General features: G+C 42.1%; 1 protein-coding gene across 1 annotated transcript in view; it reads left to right on the forward strand.

Moving 5' to 3' along the window:
- LOC310854835 (A-kinase anchor protein 13-like) overlaps positions 1-18,885 on the forward strand; it is an 87,539-nt gene that overhangs the window by 37,352 nt on the left and 31,302 nt on the right. The window contains exons 8-15 of the mRNA XM_083759542.1: positions 3,066-3,108; positions 3,282-3,393; positions 11,472-11,604; positions 14,470-14,537; positions 14,910-14,979; positions 15,721-15,871; positions 16,245-16,357; positions 17,923-18,069. Coding sequence (XP_083615668.1) covers positions 3,066-3,108; positions 3,282-3,393; positions 11,472-11,604; positions 14,470-14,537; positions 14,910-14,979; positions 15,721-15,871; positions 16,245-16,357; positions 17,923-18,069 — 837 coding nt within the window. The remainder of the gene's footprint in view (positions 1-3,065; positions 3,109-3,281; positions 3,394-11,471; positions 11,605-14,469; positions 14,538-14,909; positions 14,980-15,720; positions 15,872-16,244; positions 16,358-17,922; positions 18,070-18,885) is intronic.

An 18,885-nucleotide genomic window follows, 5' to 3' on the forward strand; every position in this document is an offset into this window, starting at 1 on the left:
TAGAAAATAAAAGTAAAAGTGACAATAAAACTATAATTAAAACTACATTACATAGATACATAAATTATATATCAGCTGTTCTGTGCAAATGTAGGGCAGGCGCGCGTGCACGTGACCTCATTAACATACCGTACCACCAGGGGGAAACCATTTCACCACTGCTTGTCAACTCTGTTATTAGACTGCAGAGAGAGAGAGAGAGAGAGAGAGTGCGTGTGCGTGTGCCCTGTGCCTGTGTCATATTCCATACCCATATCTTACAAGTATGATCGAACCCTACAAACCCTCCCACGCACTCAGATCAGCCAACGCAGGGAAGCTGGAAGTACCTTCAGTAAAAATGGCGGGACAACGCTCCACTCGTCCCGAACTCTTCTCCAAAACTATGGAATGCACTTCCCATTACAATCAGAACTGCAGCCTCACTCCCAATCTTCTGCAGTAGTCTGAAAACCCACCTTTTCAGGCCTGTAGGGCCCTAGCCCCTTAGATAGCACATTATGTAGACTTAGACAGCATTTTATATAGACTTATAGCATGATACGTTGACAGCACTAGAATTGCATTTTATGTAGTCATAGCACTCTATAGTACAAGTATATGTATAGTATAATATAGTATAGTATGCATAGTTTATTTCATTATATGGATACTCCACTGTTACGTTCTTAGCTTACGCATGTTTCATGATAACTACTTCATGCTTTTTGTTATTGCTTAATGTAAATCGCTCTGGATTACAGTAAGAGTAAATTGTAATTAACCTCAAATACCCAATGTACTTCAAGGGCTGTTTAAAAGTTCATCCAAATGACACAGAGGAGAGAGTAAGGAGAGCGGAATCATTTAATCTTTGTCCAGAATGTCTCACCATCTGTCACTCGGAACCATTAATTTGCAGAGGCTCTGCACACGTTAACAAGTTTAAAACTATACTGTACAACACCGTGACCAGACTGGAAAACTGTGACACAGTGACAAAACCCACGGACGATAACGTAGATGAGACGAGTCAAGCTTGAAGAGCCGAGCGAGGCTGGGCTGCTGCGTGTGCGTGTGCGCGTGTGTGTGTGTGTGTGTGTGTGTGTGTGTGTGTGTGTGTGTGTGTGTGTGTGTGTGTGTGTTTCACAATGGCAGCAACAAGAGGAGACAGCTTTTCACGCGTGGCTGATTCTGAGTTTTGAAACCTTTTAAAATGGTCAGAATCAATATCGTATGTAGCCCATTGAAAAGGATCTCTTTGTGACTAAAATGATTTGTAGTGAAGGGGAGCCCATTGAAAAATAAGTGTGTGTGTATGACATACACACCATTGGGTCACTGTAAAATCGGGTCTGACTCGCGTCTTGCCCAAAGCTTCCATCTTTCCATTCCAAAATACTGTGTCTGTCTTTTATGGCGGCAGGGGTCAGGTAGGTCTTGCAAATGGATGCGGTTTGTGCAATCTTTTCCAACGTTGGAGGAGAAATGGAAGAGAATCAGGCAGAGCGGCGCACCGACGTTACAGTAGATGTCACAACCCTGTGCCACCCCGTCGGCGGTGCCTCTTACACAAGCGTGGGTTCGGCTCTGTGCCTACCTCGACTCAAAGACAGCGCCACAATGACCCCTCGATTCTGTGTCCGTACCTTTTTATACAAAACAGCGAGGTGGAATAACAATAAGTGCAGCATTCCCTGTGGGGCTACACACCACTTAAAATGCAGATGTACCCTTATCTCAACTCAAACACACACAGAAAACATGATCTTCTTAGCTCTTTCATGGATCCAATACTGATCTCGGTTCCAGTGGTGGAAAGTAACTAAGTACATTTACATAAGTAAAGTAATTGTACTAGAGTAATATTAATAATAGATTTACTTCTACTGTACTCCACTGCATCTCAGAGTCAAATATTGTACTTTTACTCCACTACGATTATTTGAAAACTTGTAGTTACTGGTTACATTTTGTACATCTACAAAGTAAATTGTATACATTTGAACAACTTGAAATGAGACATTCTGTACAATCAGTTCTTTCTATTTTTCGTACTTTTTGATGCCAATACTTTTATACAAATTTTACTGAAGTAAATTTTGAATTCTGTATTAGGGTTACTTTTACTTTTAACAGAGCATTTCCACATTGCAGTATTGATACAACATTTACTCAAGTACAACATTTGAGTACTTTTTCCACCACTTCTCTGTACGAGCATTTTACTGCATTCGTAAGGCACCTTTCTTCTATAAATAAAACAAACAAAAAGCTCCAACTACTAATTATCCTTTTTGAGTATTGTAAACAACACAGTGCACTTCCTCCCTGCTGTAGCCTCATGTTCACTTTCTATTTAGCCATATTAAATAAACGCATCGTGGCGTGTTCTGAGCTTGTATATCAGCTGCTTTCAATATCCAATATGTAATGACATGGTGGGAAGCTAGGATGAATTAAGTGTCTGAATGTGTTGTTGCATACCAATGTGCTGTTCTAAATCAGTGCAGCTGAGCCAAATTACATATTTTTGTGGATTTGATAGAAATGTTTTTTTTCGGGTGGAATGAGTCTTTGTTTGCAATACATGTTTGATTTGGCTTAAATGGGGTATTTCATTTCACCCATAATGCATCTGAACTGCATTTTGTCCCAGCCTTTAGTGGAACTCTTCCTCTATTTTCACATTTTGTGGAAACACTTTGTTTTGATTTTAATTTCCCAAAACATATTGCACTGAATATTGAAAAGAAAATGTCCCAGCAGTTCCCCCAGTGATTTGTTTTGGTTTGATAATTTCACTGAATTTATTTATTGCTACATGGAATTAGCATTGCTGCAAGTAAAAAATCCAGACTAATCAAACCAAAATAATTTCAGGTAATTCGGGTCAATACAAAATCTTAATTAAGGGACCAAGTCCTTTCTTCTTCTTCTTCTTCTTCTTCTTAATCCAAAAGTAGCAGTTCTGGCTTAACCGTGCAGGCGTTTTTTTTACGAAGTAGCAAGATTAGCCGCACGCACTCAAAGTAGAGTTAGTCTGCAGACGTTTCTCACTGTCTCCTTTTCCCGATGGTTTCCAGGTATGAGGTCACTCTCCAGCACCACAGGATCATTGGACTACAGGTGAGTCGACTGAGGGGTGTGTGTGTGTGTGTGTGTGTGGGGGGGGGTTTGTGGGGGTGTGGGGGTGTACTATATACATACAATAATGTATGTATATTGTATAATGTGTGTGCTCCTGAGTTCATTACTCTCGCTTGTGTGTGTATGTGCATGGGTGCGTGCGTGTGTTGCAGTATATCTGAGGAGGAGCCAGGTCCTCTCAGAACCGACATTGAGGGGAAGAGCAGCACCAAAGTGGGCCGAACATTCAGCTACCTCAAGAGTAAAATGTACAAGAAACCCAGGGTAAGCAACCAGACACACCGCCGTCTGTGAACCATCGCTTCGTACTCTCACGTCTCACCACACTACACACTGTGTGCACACTTTGTACAGTGGTTCCCAAATGTTTTAGATCAAGACCCGAAAACGTTTGCCAAACTAGTGAAAATAGCAAATCTATAGCTGTCATGACATTACTGAAAGAAAAAAACTTTGAATTCATGAGAAAAAAATATATTGAATTTGAGAACATTGTAATGATTAAAAACTAAATGTGGGAAACAAAAATAAATAAAAGGACCAATAAAAATGTGTCCCCAGTGTTTTTGCACATATTATATTATTATACCTATTAGGCTCTATATCACTGGTTCCCAAACAGTGGGTCAGGACCCATTTGGGCGTTGTCGACACATTTTTATGGGTCCCTTTATACATTTACTTTTTGATTATTATTATTTAATAATATTTTCAAAAAACATTGCCAATTATTTTTCTTATTAAGTAATTTCATGAAGAATTAAAAGAAAAACCAAATTAATTCCATGAATTACAAGTCGTAAAAAATAGTAGTGAAAATAGCCGATCTACAGGCTCACTGTGCACACTTGTAGATCTGCTATTTTCACTAGTTTGGGTTAGTTTACTTACCAACTTACTTCTGGGTCATGTTTATTTAAAGCGCATTTGCAAAGTGTCTCATGCAAGGAGGCGAGTCAGCGTCTGTCATTTCGTAATGTGGTTTATGCCAGGCCTAAAGGTTATTGCAGACACCTCCTCTCGCACTGTCAGTTCCTTCCTCATCACGGTTTCCTGTGTAATCTGTTCTCAGTTCTGACTGAGAATCCGCTCTTTTAAAAACAGACAGCACAGCAGGTCAGAAACACACACAAACGGACAATGTTACGCTTCATGGAGAATCACAGCTTCTCGTTCAGGTGGAAGGCCTGGCAAGAGGTAACTGCAACTTCCTAATGCTTAAACTATATGCTCCGTCAAATGACTGTCGCAATTTGCAGATTTACAAGCTCCACGACGTGTGTGTGTGTGGGGGGGGGGGGGGGGGGGTGGGGGGGGACACCGACACCGACGTGCCCCTCAGTCTTAAATCGGGATTAAGACAGTTTTGTCCTGTCGTAAATCTTTGGTCTGAAGTTCTGAACCAGTCTTAAGGTGTTGAGATTCTCTCTGTATTTCTACTGAAGTATTCCTCAGTGCTCAGCGTGAGTTTGTCTTGTCTAATGTCTGCAGGCCAGAAGACACTCACAGTCATTTACTGTACGATTGTACATCAGTATATGATTCTATACCAGGTGTTCCAGCTAGGAAACTGAGCTATAGATGTTTAAAAGATTCTTAAAGGTGATTCTTTGTGTGAAGACAAGCGGTACATGTTTCTGTACTCTTGATTCTGTAACTCAATATTGCTTTGAATTATGTTTTTGTCATTTCTGCAGGAGGTACTGTAAGAACAAAATGTAAGAAATGCACTTGCAGTATATACTGTACCAGTAAGCCTAAGTGGTTCAAACATTCTTAGGTATTTTGACAAATGTCAGAATAATAATAATACTGTATGTATAGCTTTTCAATCTGTAGAGGTTTCCCACTGTTCCTCGCTGAGAACATTACTGCCGCAGGAAGTGAGATTGAGAAATAAATGCAATCACTCCTTTTATGTTATATTAAGTTGTATGCATTCTTTTCAATCTTTTGTGTGTGAGACAGAAGCTTTTTTTCGTAGCTTAGAAGCCTATTGTTGTCTTCTCACATTACTGTAAATTGGAATAAACTACACAGAATAATGTTGAATCCATAGAACATTATTTTCTTTACGGAAAGTGAGAGTCCATTTTATGAGTTACACATATAGTCCATCAATTAATTTTATCATGATATCCAGAAACATTTCCCTAAGGGTCTTCTTCAAAGTTTCTCTTTTATATTAAGTTATCTTTGCAGGAAGCCTTGCTTAGATGTGAGTATCTTAAATGGGACTTGATGCAGCTACACAGCATGTAAAGTATTTGCTGAAGGGCTTGTTTTTGGCAAGCTTACACTTTTCCACTCTTAGAAGCCTGCAGCAAGTGGGTATAATCTGTACGAATTGGTTGTGAGCAGAACACTACTAGTTGCATAAATCGTACAAGCTTCTTATCTGCATTTGCAATTCCACTAGACAGAACGTGGTCAGGTTGGCTAATACTTCTTTTAGCTTTCGAGGGCACCTGTTTCTCCCAGAGGGAGCACTCATCTCTTATCTGGGCTCCAATTATGTGTGAGCTGACTTTCACAATACCATTTAGGCTGTTCATGTCCTTCACAGAGAACCCATTGATCCGGCAAATATAGTTAGAAAACTTTAAATGAGAGCTTGAACCAGATTGCATAACAGTATCACAGACATGAAAAGAGTTTTGGTTCCGCATGAAGTTAAAGGTATATTCAGTGATTTCACTCAAAAAACCTTAGGTTTCGTTTTTGGCTGGGACCTAAGCCTTTCATCCAATCAGGATAGAGAGCCAAAAACGAAACCTAAGGTTTTTTGACCCCCAGGGGTTAACTGGGGACAGGGAGGAACTCCTTATGGGCAGCACACTCTATAGTAGAGAGGATTATCACAACAAAACAAAAAAATAAGTGATATTTGAATTAAGTGAAATCACTGAATATACCTTTAACCTCTTAAACTCCTATATACTTTGGTGCCCGGGGTTCACTGGGGCTGTACTGCCCCCACTGAGGTGTTGTAACGACAATTAGGCAGCCAGCCAAACTCCATTCAAAAAAGAGACAGGAGTCAGGAATGAGGCATCTTGCTCCCTTTTTACTGATCTTTGTCAGGAGTGAAACTGTAACACAGTAAAATGTACAAATACAATTGACTGTTAAGAGTCACATGAAATAATACAGACCTTTGCAAATAGTCTATCAAACTGCTACAAAACTCTACAGCATGTAAGGTCACATTCATACCAGAGAGCTTTGCTGCGATTAAAACGAATCCTGCTGCGCATTGTCAGAAAGTGAGCTTCGTTTGGCAGGTGTGAAGGCTCATTCGAATCCTAATGCGCAGCAAATAACCGCATTTTACTCCGCCCAAAAACGTGGGTTTCGCTTCGCTTCGAATCGCACTTGACTATTCGGTGCAGGTGTGAATGCAATCCGCAGTAAATAAAGGAAATGAAGCAAACAAATGTGGCGGGTGAGGAGCTGAACACAGTTGGAGACGGAGAAGGCATATTTTACGCAGCGCAAAGATGTCCCGTTACTGTGGATAGACGTGGTCGAATGAGGAGACTGAAGCCCTGATCGAAATGAGGACGTGTACATTAATCAATTGCTTAAGAAAACACATAAAAACACTGCAGTGTATTATAGCCTACATAATATTCTGTCTGTCTGTCTGTGCGTGCCGTAAACATGGAGTGCTGTCACTGTGTTGGACTGGGGAGTTATATCAGTGCGCTCATGCAGCGCTGTACTGCATGCCCAAAAGAACAGTGTGTGGCGGCTGCGTGCGTAGAGAGAGAGAGAGGGGGGGGGGGGTCCCAGACGGCACGACACATGCACGTTATGAGTGTAATTTTATCACCATAGATTTCACTGTGTAGGCTATAGTTTATGAATGGAACACATTGATAAAGGTCCCCCCTGCTGCGTTTCCAATTGCTGCGAATGACAGTGTGAAGGCAAACCGCAGCCAATTAAATATGCAAGAATCCAATTTCCCTGCCCATACGGATCTGAGTCTACCGAAGTATTAGGTGAGAATCTGACCTTAGTCATCAAAAAGCAGTTAAACAATTGGCATTTAAATAATCAAACCAAAATCATAACAATCCTGTCTAAATCCAAATACGTGTTACATTCCTTGCATTAAATGGAAATAAACATTAAACTTACAAACAATGCTCTTTCTGTAGTGTCAAACAGCACAGCTAACCTCTCTCTTCACAGCAAACATTGTTCTGCCTGCTCTCCCTCACTCACATGGAGTCTCATTGTACTGATTACCCCTCAATGCAGCACAAGTGACAATCAATCAGGTACAATCAAGCAGGCTTGGGTCACTTTAACCTAGGGTTGCTTAATAGGCACACATTAATACTACAGAAAATAAAGCCTGCACCAACACTAGCCTGGAAGGCAACACAGGGGCTCTAAACTTTGTCCGATTCCTTTATTCTCTCTAAACCACATTTGGCAGCAGTGTCTCAGGGGTAGAGTGGCCGTTAGAACAGCTGGATGGGAACTACAAGGTTCCCAGTTCGATCCCGGACTCCCTCAGAATTAGTGTTGAAGCGTCCTTGAGCAAGACTCTGAACCCCTAATTGCTCCCGATGTGCAGGTTGGTGCCTTAATTACATGGTTTCCTCCGCCATCGTTGTGTGTGTGTGTGTGTGTGTGTGTGTGTGTGTGTGTGTGTGTGTGTGTGTGTGTGTGTGTGTGTGTGTGTGTGTGTGTGTGTGTGAATGTAATCTATGTAAAGCGCTTTGGATAAATGCGCTATACATATATGCACCGTTTAAATTTCCTAGCCCATCTACAAGCTTGTAGATCAGCTATCTTTGCCAAAATGTTCGCCCCGATATTGGAACTGTAGGGTTCATGTATGTCATTATTTCTGTGCTGCGATATTTGTCTTTGTATTCATTGTTTCTACCGTTTCTGCATTGCTCTTCACAAATACGCCGAGTTCTGTAACTGCCAGTTCTTGAGAATAAATCTTAAGTGTTTTAATGCTCGCATAATCATATGCGGGTCTTCCTGTGGTGAAGTATACAGTACCTTGTGGTAACCTGGAGGCTGTTGAATGAAAAGAAAATAAATGAGCACTAATTTGTTTGAGCACTGCAGCCCTGTCAAGCTGAGAGGCCCAGGACTGGCTCTCCATTAAAAATGAAATGGAAACTACATTTTCCTCATTTCCGCTGGGTTTGGGTGGAGCGCGTCTGTGAGAATAGGCACTCTGTTTACAGTACAGTGCAGTACAGTACAGTACAGTACAGTACAGTACAGTACAGTACAGTACAGTACAGTACAGTACAGTACAGTACAGTACAGTACAGTACAGTACAGTACAGTACAGTACAGTACCTCAGTTATCTATTATAATTAGCTGAACTTGGATACAGCTTAGTGCAGGGAGAGAGAGAAAACTCAAAGCACAGGTCTCCACCTGGTCAGGAACGGTTGTTGTGGGCGTGCATTGTTTGTTGTTGAGTGAGCATAGAAGTAGCTGTTAATAGACAATGGCTTACAGTAGATGCTACGTGTAGTGTGTTGTAGGTAGAGGATTTGTTATGACAGGATCACAAAGAAAAACAGTACAAGGAAGGACGCTGCATTCATGATTTCAGGCATTTTGTTCTTAAACGGGCCACACCTGCAAACTGAGAGATCCACCTTGATCACATAACTATACAGATCAAAGATCACAAGACTATAAATACCATGCATGTGATATTTGGATAAAATCTGAAGGACTAATATAAAATAATGTATTTCACATAATTTGGCCTCCTGGTGGCAAAAAATGGCAGATTTGAAAAAATATGGTTTTTCCAGGGCCTCTAGGGAGTGTGCATAAAAAGTTTTACGCATTGGGGAATATGCGTGCACAGTTTCACCGCTATCGGACGCTGCGTTCGTTATTTGAGGCATTTTGTTCAAAACGGCCCACTCCTGATGTTTGGACAAAATCTGTAGGTGTAGTGTCAAAAAATAAGTCTTGCCTCCTTTTGGGCGCTATATCCTTTTGGATTATATTTCTGCCGCTATAACAGGCCCATGTGAAAAATGTGGAGCAGAGGTTCTGCTGAGCCTTCCAGGGAGTGTGTGTGTGCACAGTTTTGCTGCGATCAAGCCAACGGTACCGGAGATGATCACAGACAGTGTGGAAAACATACTCTCTCCGCATGCCTTCGGCCTGGTGGAGACAACAGATAGCTAAACCTCCATAATTTGTTTACCCGATTATCAGTGTCACTTTTCTACCTATCATCTAACTACTGATCAAAGCAATCATTTGATATCAATCCCTCGGGAGGAGAGCGGGCTTTTCGGAGTTTCTTCATTCAAACTAGAAAAGTACAGTGGAAATCTCCCCCAGGAGCCATTCCCTAATCATTTGGATTATGTCATATTCTGTCTTCCTCATTTTCTCTCTCTCATACACGTTCTTTGGCTACCTAAACTTTATTTCTGTCTGGGGCATGTGATAAACACTGACATACTGTATGTCAGTGGGTGGGTGAAGTAGGCAGGTCCCAGCCCATTTAGTGCTGTAAACATTAATAGAAGTCAACTCTAAATGACACGGGGAGCCATTGCAAAGCCGCCAAGACTGGAGTCTTATGCCTCTCGCCTTTGAGTTTTTGTCAGTAAGTAGTCTAGCAGGAGAATGTTAAATTATTTACAGCTTTTGGCCAGTAAATAGTGCAATGCAGTAGTCAAGACTTGAAATTAAAAGCAGCATCAATCCGTTTTTCAGCATCCTGCTGTGATCACGCTAGTGTGAAGTAAGGAGCGCCCCTCAAAAATAACTGCAGCTTGGCAACATTTCTGAGATGAAAGAAGGCTGATGTTTAATGACATTCTTCCACATAACTAAAGGTCATTGTGAAGAGAAGTTTACTGTCCTAGTTAATAAAAAAATAATTTGAGGTCACGCTAACCATAATAATAGTCCGATCGGCAGAACACGTAGCCACGAGCGACCTGGCAAGACAATGGAGGACAATGCATTCCGGGTTAGCCGGATAACGCTTATTTTTCTCTGCTAATATTGTTCATTCTGTTGGCACTGGCCTCAGGGAATGTGTTAAATCCAACTTGTGTCAATTATTTCTTTGCATTATCATTATTCATTGAAGACCTCAGATGCTAATACATTCCTTAAGCAAAGCTCCGAGAAGTCTTTTCCATTGAGGATTTTGTTTTAATGAACACAACGCCAGTTACAGCCATTAGACACTCATCAAGCAATTAACTCTCGATTAAATCACAGGAAGTAAACGAGGCATCTCTTTATAAAATGATGCTTCCTGCAGTGCAGTATTCTGCAGAAGTTATATCACTTCATTCTGTTGGGTTCCTAATGGTAAATTACAACACACAGTCAGTGGTAGAAAGTAGAATTGTGAGGTATTTGTACTTTACTTGAGTATTTTCAATTTCCAATACTTTTACTTCTACTGCACTACATATCAGAGCCAAGGCAAATATTGTACTTTTACTCCACTGCATTTATTTGAAAACTTCTTTACTAGTTACTTTGTAGATTTAGACTGTTATGACAAAACATATGGACCACTTCAGCCCTATATATTTGGACCATTTGAAAATAGCCGGTTTACAAGCTCACAATGTGTTGCAAATTGCAATGCGACACAATGTGTGTCAGCGGGGTTGGCAAAAGGGCCTTTCTGTGTGGAGTTTGCATGTTCTCACCGTGTCCTCTAGGGTAGGTACCCTCACAAAAAACATGCAATAATCCTGGTCTCTAAACTACCTAGCCTGATGGAGGGGAAAGGAACTGGTCGGAATAACATGTTCCTTCCACCCGCTACGTCCAACCGGGGAAACTCCCCCCTGTCAGGGGAAAAGAAGCAGCTTGGAATCCTGCATAGAAGGAAGCATGAGGTCAGTCCCTGCCCAACCAGGTTGGCAGAGGAAGTGTGGTGCCCAGGATTACATTAGATAATTGGCACTGGGTGAAAAAATGGGTCTTGGGATATGCGACATTCTGCACAATGACTAATTAGACTTTTGGTACTTTTAAGTAATTTTTTATGCCAATACATTTGTTCTTTTACTCAAGTAAATTTAGAATTCCGGACTTTTACTTGTAACAGAGTACCGGTATTTCTATAATGCAGTATTGATACTTTTACCTAAGTGAAAAATCACACTTGTTTGAAGTCAGGGGCGCTCTTATCATCATACATCATCATACATCATCATCATACATCACATTCAATGCTCAGCCAATCAAATCATCGCTATGGGGTACACACAAACACACAAAGCTGGGCATAGGAGGAATGCTAGTACTTTCTCCACCACTGCCTATAACTCTCCTTTCTCTCCCTGGACAGGAGAAGGACAGAGAGACGAAGGACAAGAAGACAGTGAATGGACACCTGTTTACAGCTGTGAGCTCTGGACAGGCAGCACACTGCACCCACTGCAGCAAAGCCTTCAACAATAAGGATGCATTCAACTGCACACGTAAGAACAACACATCAGAACATAGGGTCAAATTGTGTTGTTGTGATAGGACCTTTTTTATTTATTTTATTTACATTAAAGGTTGAGTATGTGTTGACTACATGTGTACAGTGGCTGTCTTTTATGCATCTAATCATTAGAAGTTCAAAGGGATTAATTAACGAAACAAGACAAGTAGAGTTGAGACACACATATAGGCGAGTTTTTTTTTTTTTTAACTTAAAAATGTATTGATTTTTCAAGACGGAAAGACAGAAGAAAACATACAGTACTCAAAATAACACCGGGTGGAGTTTTAAGGTTAATTTAAGATGTTGTAACTACAGTTATCCAGCCTGTCCTGCAATGATTTCAATTCTTAGATTACCAACACAAGCAACAAACAGTAAGAGGTTACAGTGGCCAGTGATTGTACTGTACAAAGAGCCATGTATGGGGAAGTGATGGAATGCATGCACCGTGCACTATGTTCTGGAATACAAATGACTTCCCGTAATATCAAGGCATTTAGCCAGCCATAAATCAGCCATTTGTTATGTTAGACAGCAAACAGGCACAACAGATTACCCTAGGAGTTGGCAATGTGTAACAGTTAATCAAGAAAATCGATTTAATTGATTAAAAACGAGAACAGATCTCGAGAAGAGCAAAACACTTTGCACGGACACTACTAGGCCAAGGAAGAACCAACACCCCAACGTTTTCAAGTCGGTCACATGGTGGCGCTATAACAACCTGCTTCACATTTTGACCTATAAGTGTACTGTGGCTTGTACAATATTTTGTTGATATTATAGAGGTAGATAGCTACCGGTATATACGTGAACCCCTATATGAGTCGCAAATCAATGAATGAACCTTATCAAATAATGTCAGATAAATGTCTACATACAATTTCAAACCCAAGAGTAGCTCTGATTTTTTTCAACAACAGCTGCTGCAGGAAGTAAGGGGATGTAGTTGATTGCTCAATGCTCTCTCTCACCGCCCCACAAAAACACTTGAAAAGAGGGAAGAAGAGGGGAAAAAATAGCGTCTCTCCTCACTTCCTCCCCTGGCTGGTCACTCATTGCCATGAACCCAGACGTTGAGTAAAATGGTTTCCATTGTTTCGCAGAGTCAATCTGTTTCAGATTGTGTGCAGGGCGTCAAACACCCGCTCTGGGGGAGGATTTTTGGAGATTTGGATCTGAGAGCCTTCAAGCTCTATTGTGGTAGCAGATGTTTGGGCTATTGTCAACACCGCCAGAGAGATAATAGCCATCCTGTGTCGGAGAGTTATCTTTGTACTTCACTCTGCTGCTAATCCCACAGTTACTTTGAGAAGGAGCACAGCCACAATGCCCAGACAATGGTCCTGTTCTCCAGCATGTGAAGTTCAAGTTACTGTGCCAGTAGTCTCCCGAGACTACTGGCAAGCGGGCGCTGTTTTCCCCCCTTTTTTGCTGATGGGTTCTCACTCAGATTGCTGTGCCAGATATTTTTGTTCCCTTTTTTGAGGGGGTTCAAAGGGTAGGCAACCTTAGGCATGGGTGCCAACATTGGCACAGCGGAGTGTTTGAGTGTGACTGAGAGGTTTTTTTGAGGCACAGTGACGATGTTAAAAAGGTTCTCCACCCCACTGAAGGTATAGCCAATGAATAATAGTGACACTAATAAGATCATAGTTTAACTCAAGGTCCTTGTCCTGATATATACGTATCAGTTCTGTGACATGAAAATATTTGAGAGCCACTGATTGAACTGTGATCCAGCGTATATGTAACCATAGAACGGGCTTCAAGGAGACCAATAGTAAGAGACAACATTCAATTAGAGTGAGTCGATGAGGAAAATAGAAATAGAAAAAGGTACTTATTGAGGAGATGAGTAATTGTTTAATCTGCTGTTCATTAGCAAGTGTCTTTAATCAAATCAGTGTTTTATTATGTAGCTGTTAAATCCAAATCTCCTCTTAATGTGCTCTATTACAATGGCTCTAAAAGCCTAAAATGAAGCAATACGACCCCTGGAGGGAAAGGTAATGAGATGCACAACACTTCTAAAAATGTTGCTCTTTCAAAGTCTCAACATCTGTTGGTCATGAATTGATCTGTTCCCTTGTGAGTGGGTGGGTGGGTGGGTGGGGGGGGGGGGGGGATTTGGGTTCTTCAATTTTGTAATAGACACATCACATATTGTTCCTGAAATGCAATCAGAAAGGTTTTAGCGTCTGCTATATCTGCTGCAGCACTTGTTCCTGCCACAGTGTGTGTGTGTGTGTGTGTGTGTGTGTGTGTGTGTGTGTGTGTGTGTGTGTGTGTGTGTGTGACGTGTTGTGTGTGTGTGTGTGACGTGTGTGTGTGTGTGTGTGTGTGTGTGTGTGTGTGTGCGTGCGCATGTAGTGTGTCTGTTTCTGCCTGTGTGTTTCTGCCTGAGTCCATTTGTGACAGTCCGTCTTCTTTATTGTCTCCCTTCTCCTTGTTTGCATTATTACCCTTCAGTTGCATCACTCCCTCCCTGCTCCATGGTGTGCCTCTCCTCTCCTCTCCTCTCCTCTCCTCTCCTCTCCTCTCCTCTCCTCTCCTCTCCTCTCCTCTCCTCTCCTCTCCTCTCCTCTCCTCTCCTCTCCTCTCCTCTCCTCTCCTCTCCTCTCCTCTCCTCTCCTCTCCTCTCCTCTCCTCTCCTCTCCTCTCCTCTTCCGCTTCAGTCTGTCTTTTATTGCTGGATTTACAACCAGTGTGTGGCGTGCTGCCCAGTATTGGAGGCCATTCAGTCTGTCTAGTTGATGTACATTTACGGATGTCCATTTTTAGCACTCTTCCCTTGGTAGGTTATATAGCGTATGTATTTATTTATGTTCCCCTGTTGTCTGTCTCCTCACAGACTGCCACTCATACGTCCATAAGAGCTGCAGAGAGAGCCTGCCTGGGTGTGCCAAGGTAAAGATGAAGGTAAGAACCACACGCACTTCAATACTACAGTATATGCTACACTACAGCATTATGACTATGTTGATTTGCTGTGACATCACTGCCTCTTCTTAACCAATTTTAAAAGATTTTCGTTTTCACTTTGTTTCATTATGTAATTTATATACTGTTATACCTTTTCAAAAGATTAAAAGAATGTAAGCAAAATGGCAGATGTTGTGAGCTTAATTGTAGATTGGCTATTTATGGATAGCATGTAGTTCTTAAGTGGTTAATCGCTGTCTATTCTCTCTCTGTCTCTCTGTCTCTCTCTGTCTCTCTCTCTCTCTCTCTCTCTCTCTCTCTCTCTCTCTCTCTCTCTCTCTCTGTGTATCTTTCATTCTTTCCTTATAGTTCACCAAACACCAGCTTGCTGTTCCAGACTCCAGCTCCATTGCAGCAGCAGTCACAATGAGGAACAAATGTGAGTGTGAAAGTAAAAGTATCTCTTACAAAAGTCCACATACAGTCAGCAACCACATCTCATATCAGTCAAATACATGCAGCAGAGTTAGCAGCCAAAGAGCTAGTTAGGGAGAGATGGAGTCGTGCCTGATTTACACTGCACGCTGCACACAAACAAGCTGATCAAGCCCACAACCGTGGCACGTTGTGGGCTTGTATGGCACCGTCATATTTTGCATGTCTGATCGCACCTTACAAACCCTCCCGAGTAACGAGTGCTCAGATCAGCCGACGCAGGGAAGCTGCAAGTGCCGCAAGTGCGCTAAAAACACCAGGACAGCGCTCCACACGTCCCAAACTCTTCTCCCTTCTGGCTCCACAACTATGGAATGCACTTCCCACTGCAATCAGAACTACAGATTCACTCCCAGTCTTCCTCCGCAGTCTGAAAACACACCTCTTCAGACTCCATTTTAGCCTCGACCTACAGGCATATATATATATATATATATATATATAAATGCATAGTTTAATTATATAGATATTCCACTGTTACGTTCTTAGTTTACGTATGATTCATGAAAACTACTTTGTATGTATGATGTATTGCCATGCTTTTTGTTCTTGCTTAATGTAAATCGCTCTGGATTAAGAGCGTCTGCTAAATGCATAAATTGTAATTGTAGTAATACAAACGTGTGCGTGTGTGTGTATGTGTGTGTGTGTGTGCATGTGTGCGTGCGTGTGTTCATGGTTGCAGCAGCCTCAGGGACGAGGGAGCGGCCCTGGTCGGCCATCTTGTTGCCCGACGACCACTCCTCATTGGCCGTTGCGTCATCACGCCGTCACGCCAGCATGATGTTCCACGGCAGCAACCTGTCAAAGAGCATCTCTATCAGCAACATCGCTGGGTCTGTCTGTCTGTCTGTCTGTCTGTCTGTCTGTCTGTCTGTCTGTCTGTCTGTGGTCCATTTTGCTGTCTGTAGCTTTCATTTTGATGTTTAACCGCTTGAATTGAATCCAATCCAATCCAATCCAATCCAAAAATTCATTTCTAAAACTTCATTGACCGGGGTCCCACACGGGTCTATACTTGGTCCTCGCCCCCTTTATTCCCTCTATCTATACCAACTCTCTTCACCGAAAATAGCAGATCTACACATCAGATCAACGCCTTGTGAGCTTGGAGCTTTTCCGCGAACGTTCACTTATCGCTCCCCGATGTTAGCCTGATAACGGTTTATATGAAGTAATTAAATTACAATGTTGCTACTCTCTCTCCAGGCCGGTGTTGGATGAGATGCCTATTAAAGGTCTTCGCTACCTCTCCCAGTCAACCGACTCCCTCAACAGAAACAGCCATGTCACAGAATCCACCGAGTCACTCACTGACGAAGGTCTGCACACACACGCACGCACGCATACATCAAGCATACATCATATACACACTAGCAGATACTAATGTACATGCACTCTCATTCACTCACAAAGGAACATGCTTTACACAGGCACCTTCCGACGAACACACATGCATGTGGGCTTCTTCTTAACGCAAATTGTGTGTGTGTGTGTGTGTGTGTGTGTGTGTGTGTGTGTGTGTGTGTGTGTGTGTGTGTGTGTGTGTGTGTGTGTGTGTGTGTGTGTGTGTGTGTGTGTGTGTGTGTGTGTGTGTGTGTGTGTGCGTGCGTGCGTGCGTGCGTGCGTGCGTGCGTGCGTGCGTGCGTGCGTGTGTGTGTGTGTGTGTGTGCGTGCGTGCATAAATACATGCAAACATGCTAGCATTCAGCCATTCCTGTGGCAAATTCACAAGCACACACACACACACACACTTTGGACACTGTCTATGGATCAATCCTCTGTCTCCCAAAAAAAACAGCTGTGCACCAGCTGTGCTTTGAGTTGGTGTGTGTGCGTGTGTGTGTGTGCATGCGTGCGTGTGTGCGTGCGTGTAAAAGAGACTCTTATTTCCCAGAAAAAAGTTTCATGGTCTTTTAATGGGATCTGTTGTCCTCTGTGGAACATGGCCTTACAGTCATGCGTCTCAGTGTGAAGTGTTATTGTTCAACCAGAGACATGAATGAAGTGAAACCCAGCCAGGCATGCACGGACACACAACACAACACAACTAGAGCTGTCACCATAACACATTAAGTTCACATTTAGCCTCCCCCTGGCCAGCCGGGGCGCCTGACGGAGGGGAAAGGAACTGGTTGGATTATATCACCTCACCTCCTGTCAGGTGAAAAGAAGCAGCTTGGACTACTCATGCATAGAAGGAAGCACAAGGTCTGTCCTCCGTTGCTCTCTCCGGGTTGGCAGAGGGAGTTAAGCGCACAGGATTACACTAGACAATTGACACTGGGTGAAAATAAATGGTTTACAAAAATCGTACTCAGAAAAAACAGAGAAAAAAAAGGTTCACGAAACTTTGCAGCACTTTCCGTGAAACCCGTATCTATAGAGGCATTAGAAATATTGTAAACTATATATATACATATACATACATATACATAGCCTATCCTTTTATAATGACTTACAGGGTCATGCAACATAGAAACACAGAAATACATCATTGACACTCACAGGTGGTTTTGTGTTATAATTATCATAGTTGTAATCCATCAAAGTAAATGTATAATGCATTATAATCACTTAATGCTTTGTATTGCATTATCGTATGTCATAAATCTATGACATAGAGTATGTCATTCACAAAATGACATACATCTTGCGTAGATTGAATGGTGTATTTCCAGTACTTAAAGCACCCAATGGCCATTTATAATGAGTTATAATCACACTATAAATAATGCATTATAACAGTAATCAGCAGCTATGAAGTAATATGATACTTGACCTTAACTGGCTTATGGCCAGTGACGTGCCTGACGTAATTAAATCAATAACAGACATTATAAATGCTTATTATTATTGTTCTAAATGTGTGCTGTTGTGATTCCAGGTACAGAGATGATGGACGGTCAGCTGATGGGGGAGTTTGAAGCGGAGGTGAAGGATTTGGAGTATGATTCCTGGAACCTGACGGTGGAACAGGACCTCCTCAAACAACTGGACACTGAGCTCATCAAGAGACAGGACGTCATATACGGTGTGTGGATAGGATTGTCTGTCTGTCTGTTAAATGAACTGAAAGTAGAAAAAGTGCCCCTCGGGGCACAGGTCTCCTCCAGGATAGGAGTGTTTTTAGGAAAATGTCAAGTGGCATTTCTTCCTCAGCCTAGTTGGAATATGCATGCACACTTTGCACAGTTTCACAGTTTTGTTGTGGCATTTTGTACTTAGCCGATCAGGATGGAATATGATAAATCAAACAGACCTGTCTTGTTCACGTGACTATAGAGATCATGTGTACGGATTTGCGTGAAATATGAAGGAGTAATGTTTTACATAAGTTGGCCTCCTGGTGACGCTATAAAGGGCATATGTAAAAAATGCAGGGCACAGGATTCTCCTTGGCATCTAGGGAGTGTGCATACAGGGTTTTACACAGATCGGTGCAGTTATAGGTAAAAACACAAATAGGCCAGTTATTGTGCCACCATGAGGCTGAGTTGAAAATGTTCAAGTGGCATTTCTTCCTTAGCCTAGTGGGAATGTGCGTGCAAGATTTCACATAAATCACACTATGTGTCAGGAAGGAGTATGAAAATCCTGAAAGAACCGTTTCATTTAATGGACCAATTTGCATGATGTTTGGACAAAATCTGTAGGTGTACTGTAATGTTTTGCAATAGTCGGCCTCCTGGTGGCGCTATAATAGGCCCATGTGGAAAATGTGGGGCAGAGGTTCAGCTTTGGCATCCAGGGAGTGTGTGGCGGTCACCGCGGCCGGTCAAAATTAAAATCATTGCGGGCAGGATTGATCTGAAATTCAACGGGATCAATAAATGGCGCAGGGCTCTAG

This window comes from Protomyctophum parallelum, assembly GCF_964188405.1.
Source record: "Protomyctophum parallelum genome assembly, chromosome: 2".
Lineage (NCBI taxonomy): Eukaryota > Metazoa > Chordata > Actinopteri > Myctophiformes > Myctophidae > Protomyctophum > Protomyctophum parallelum.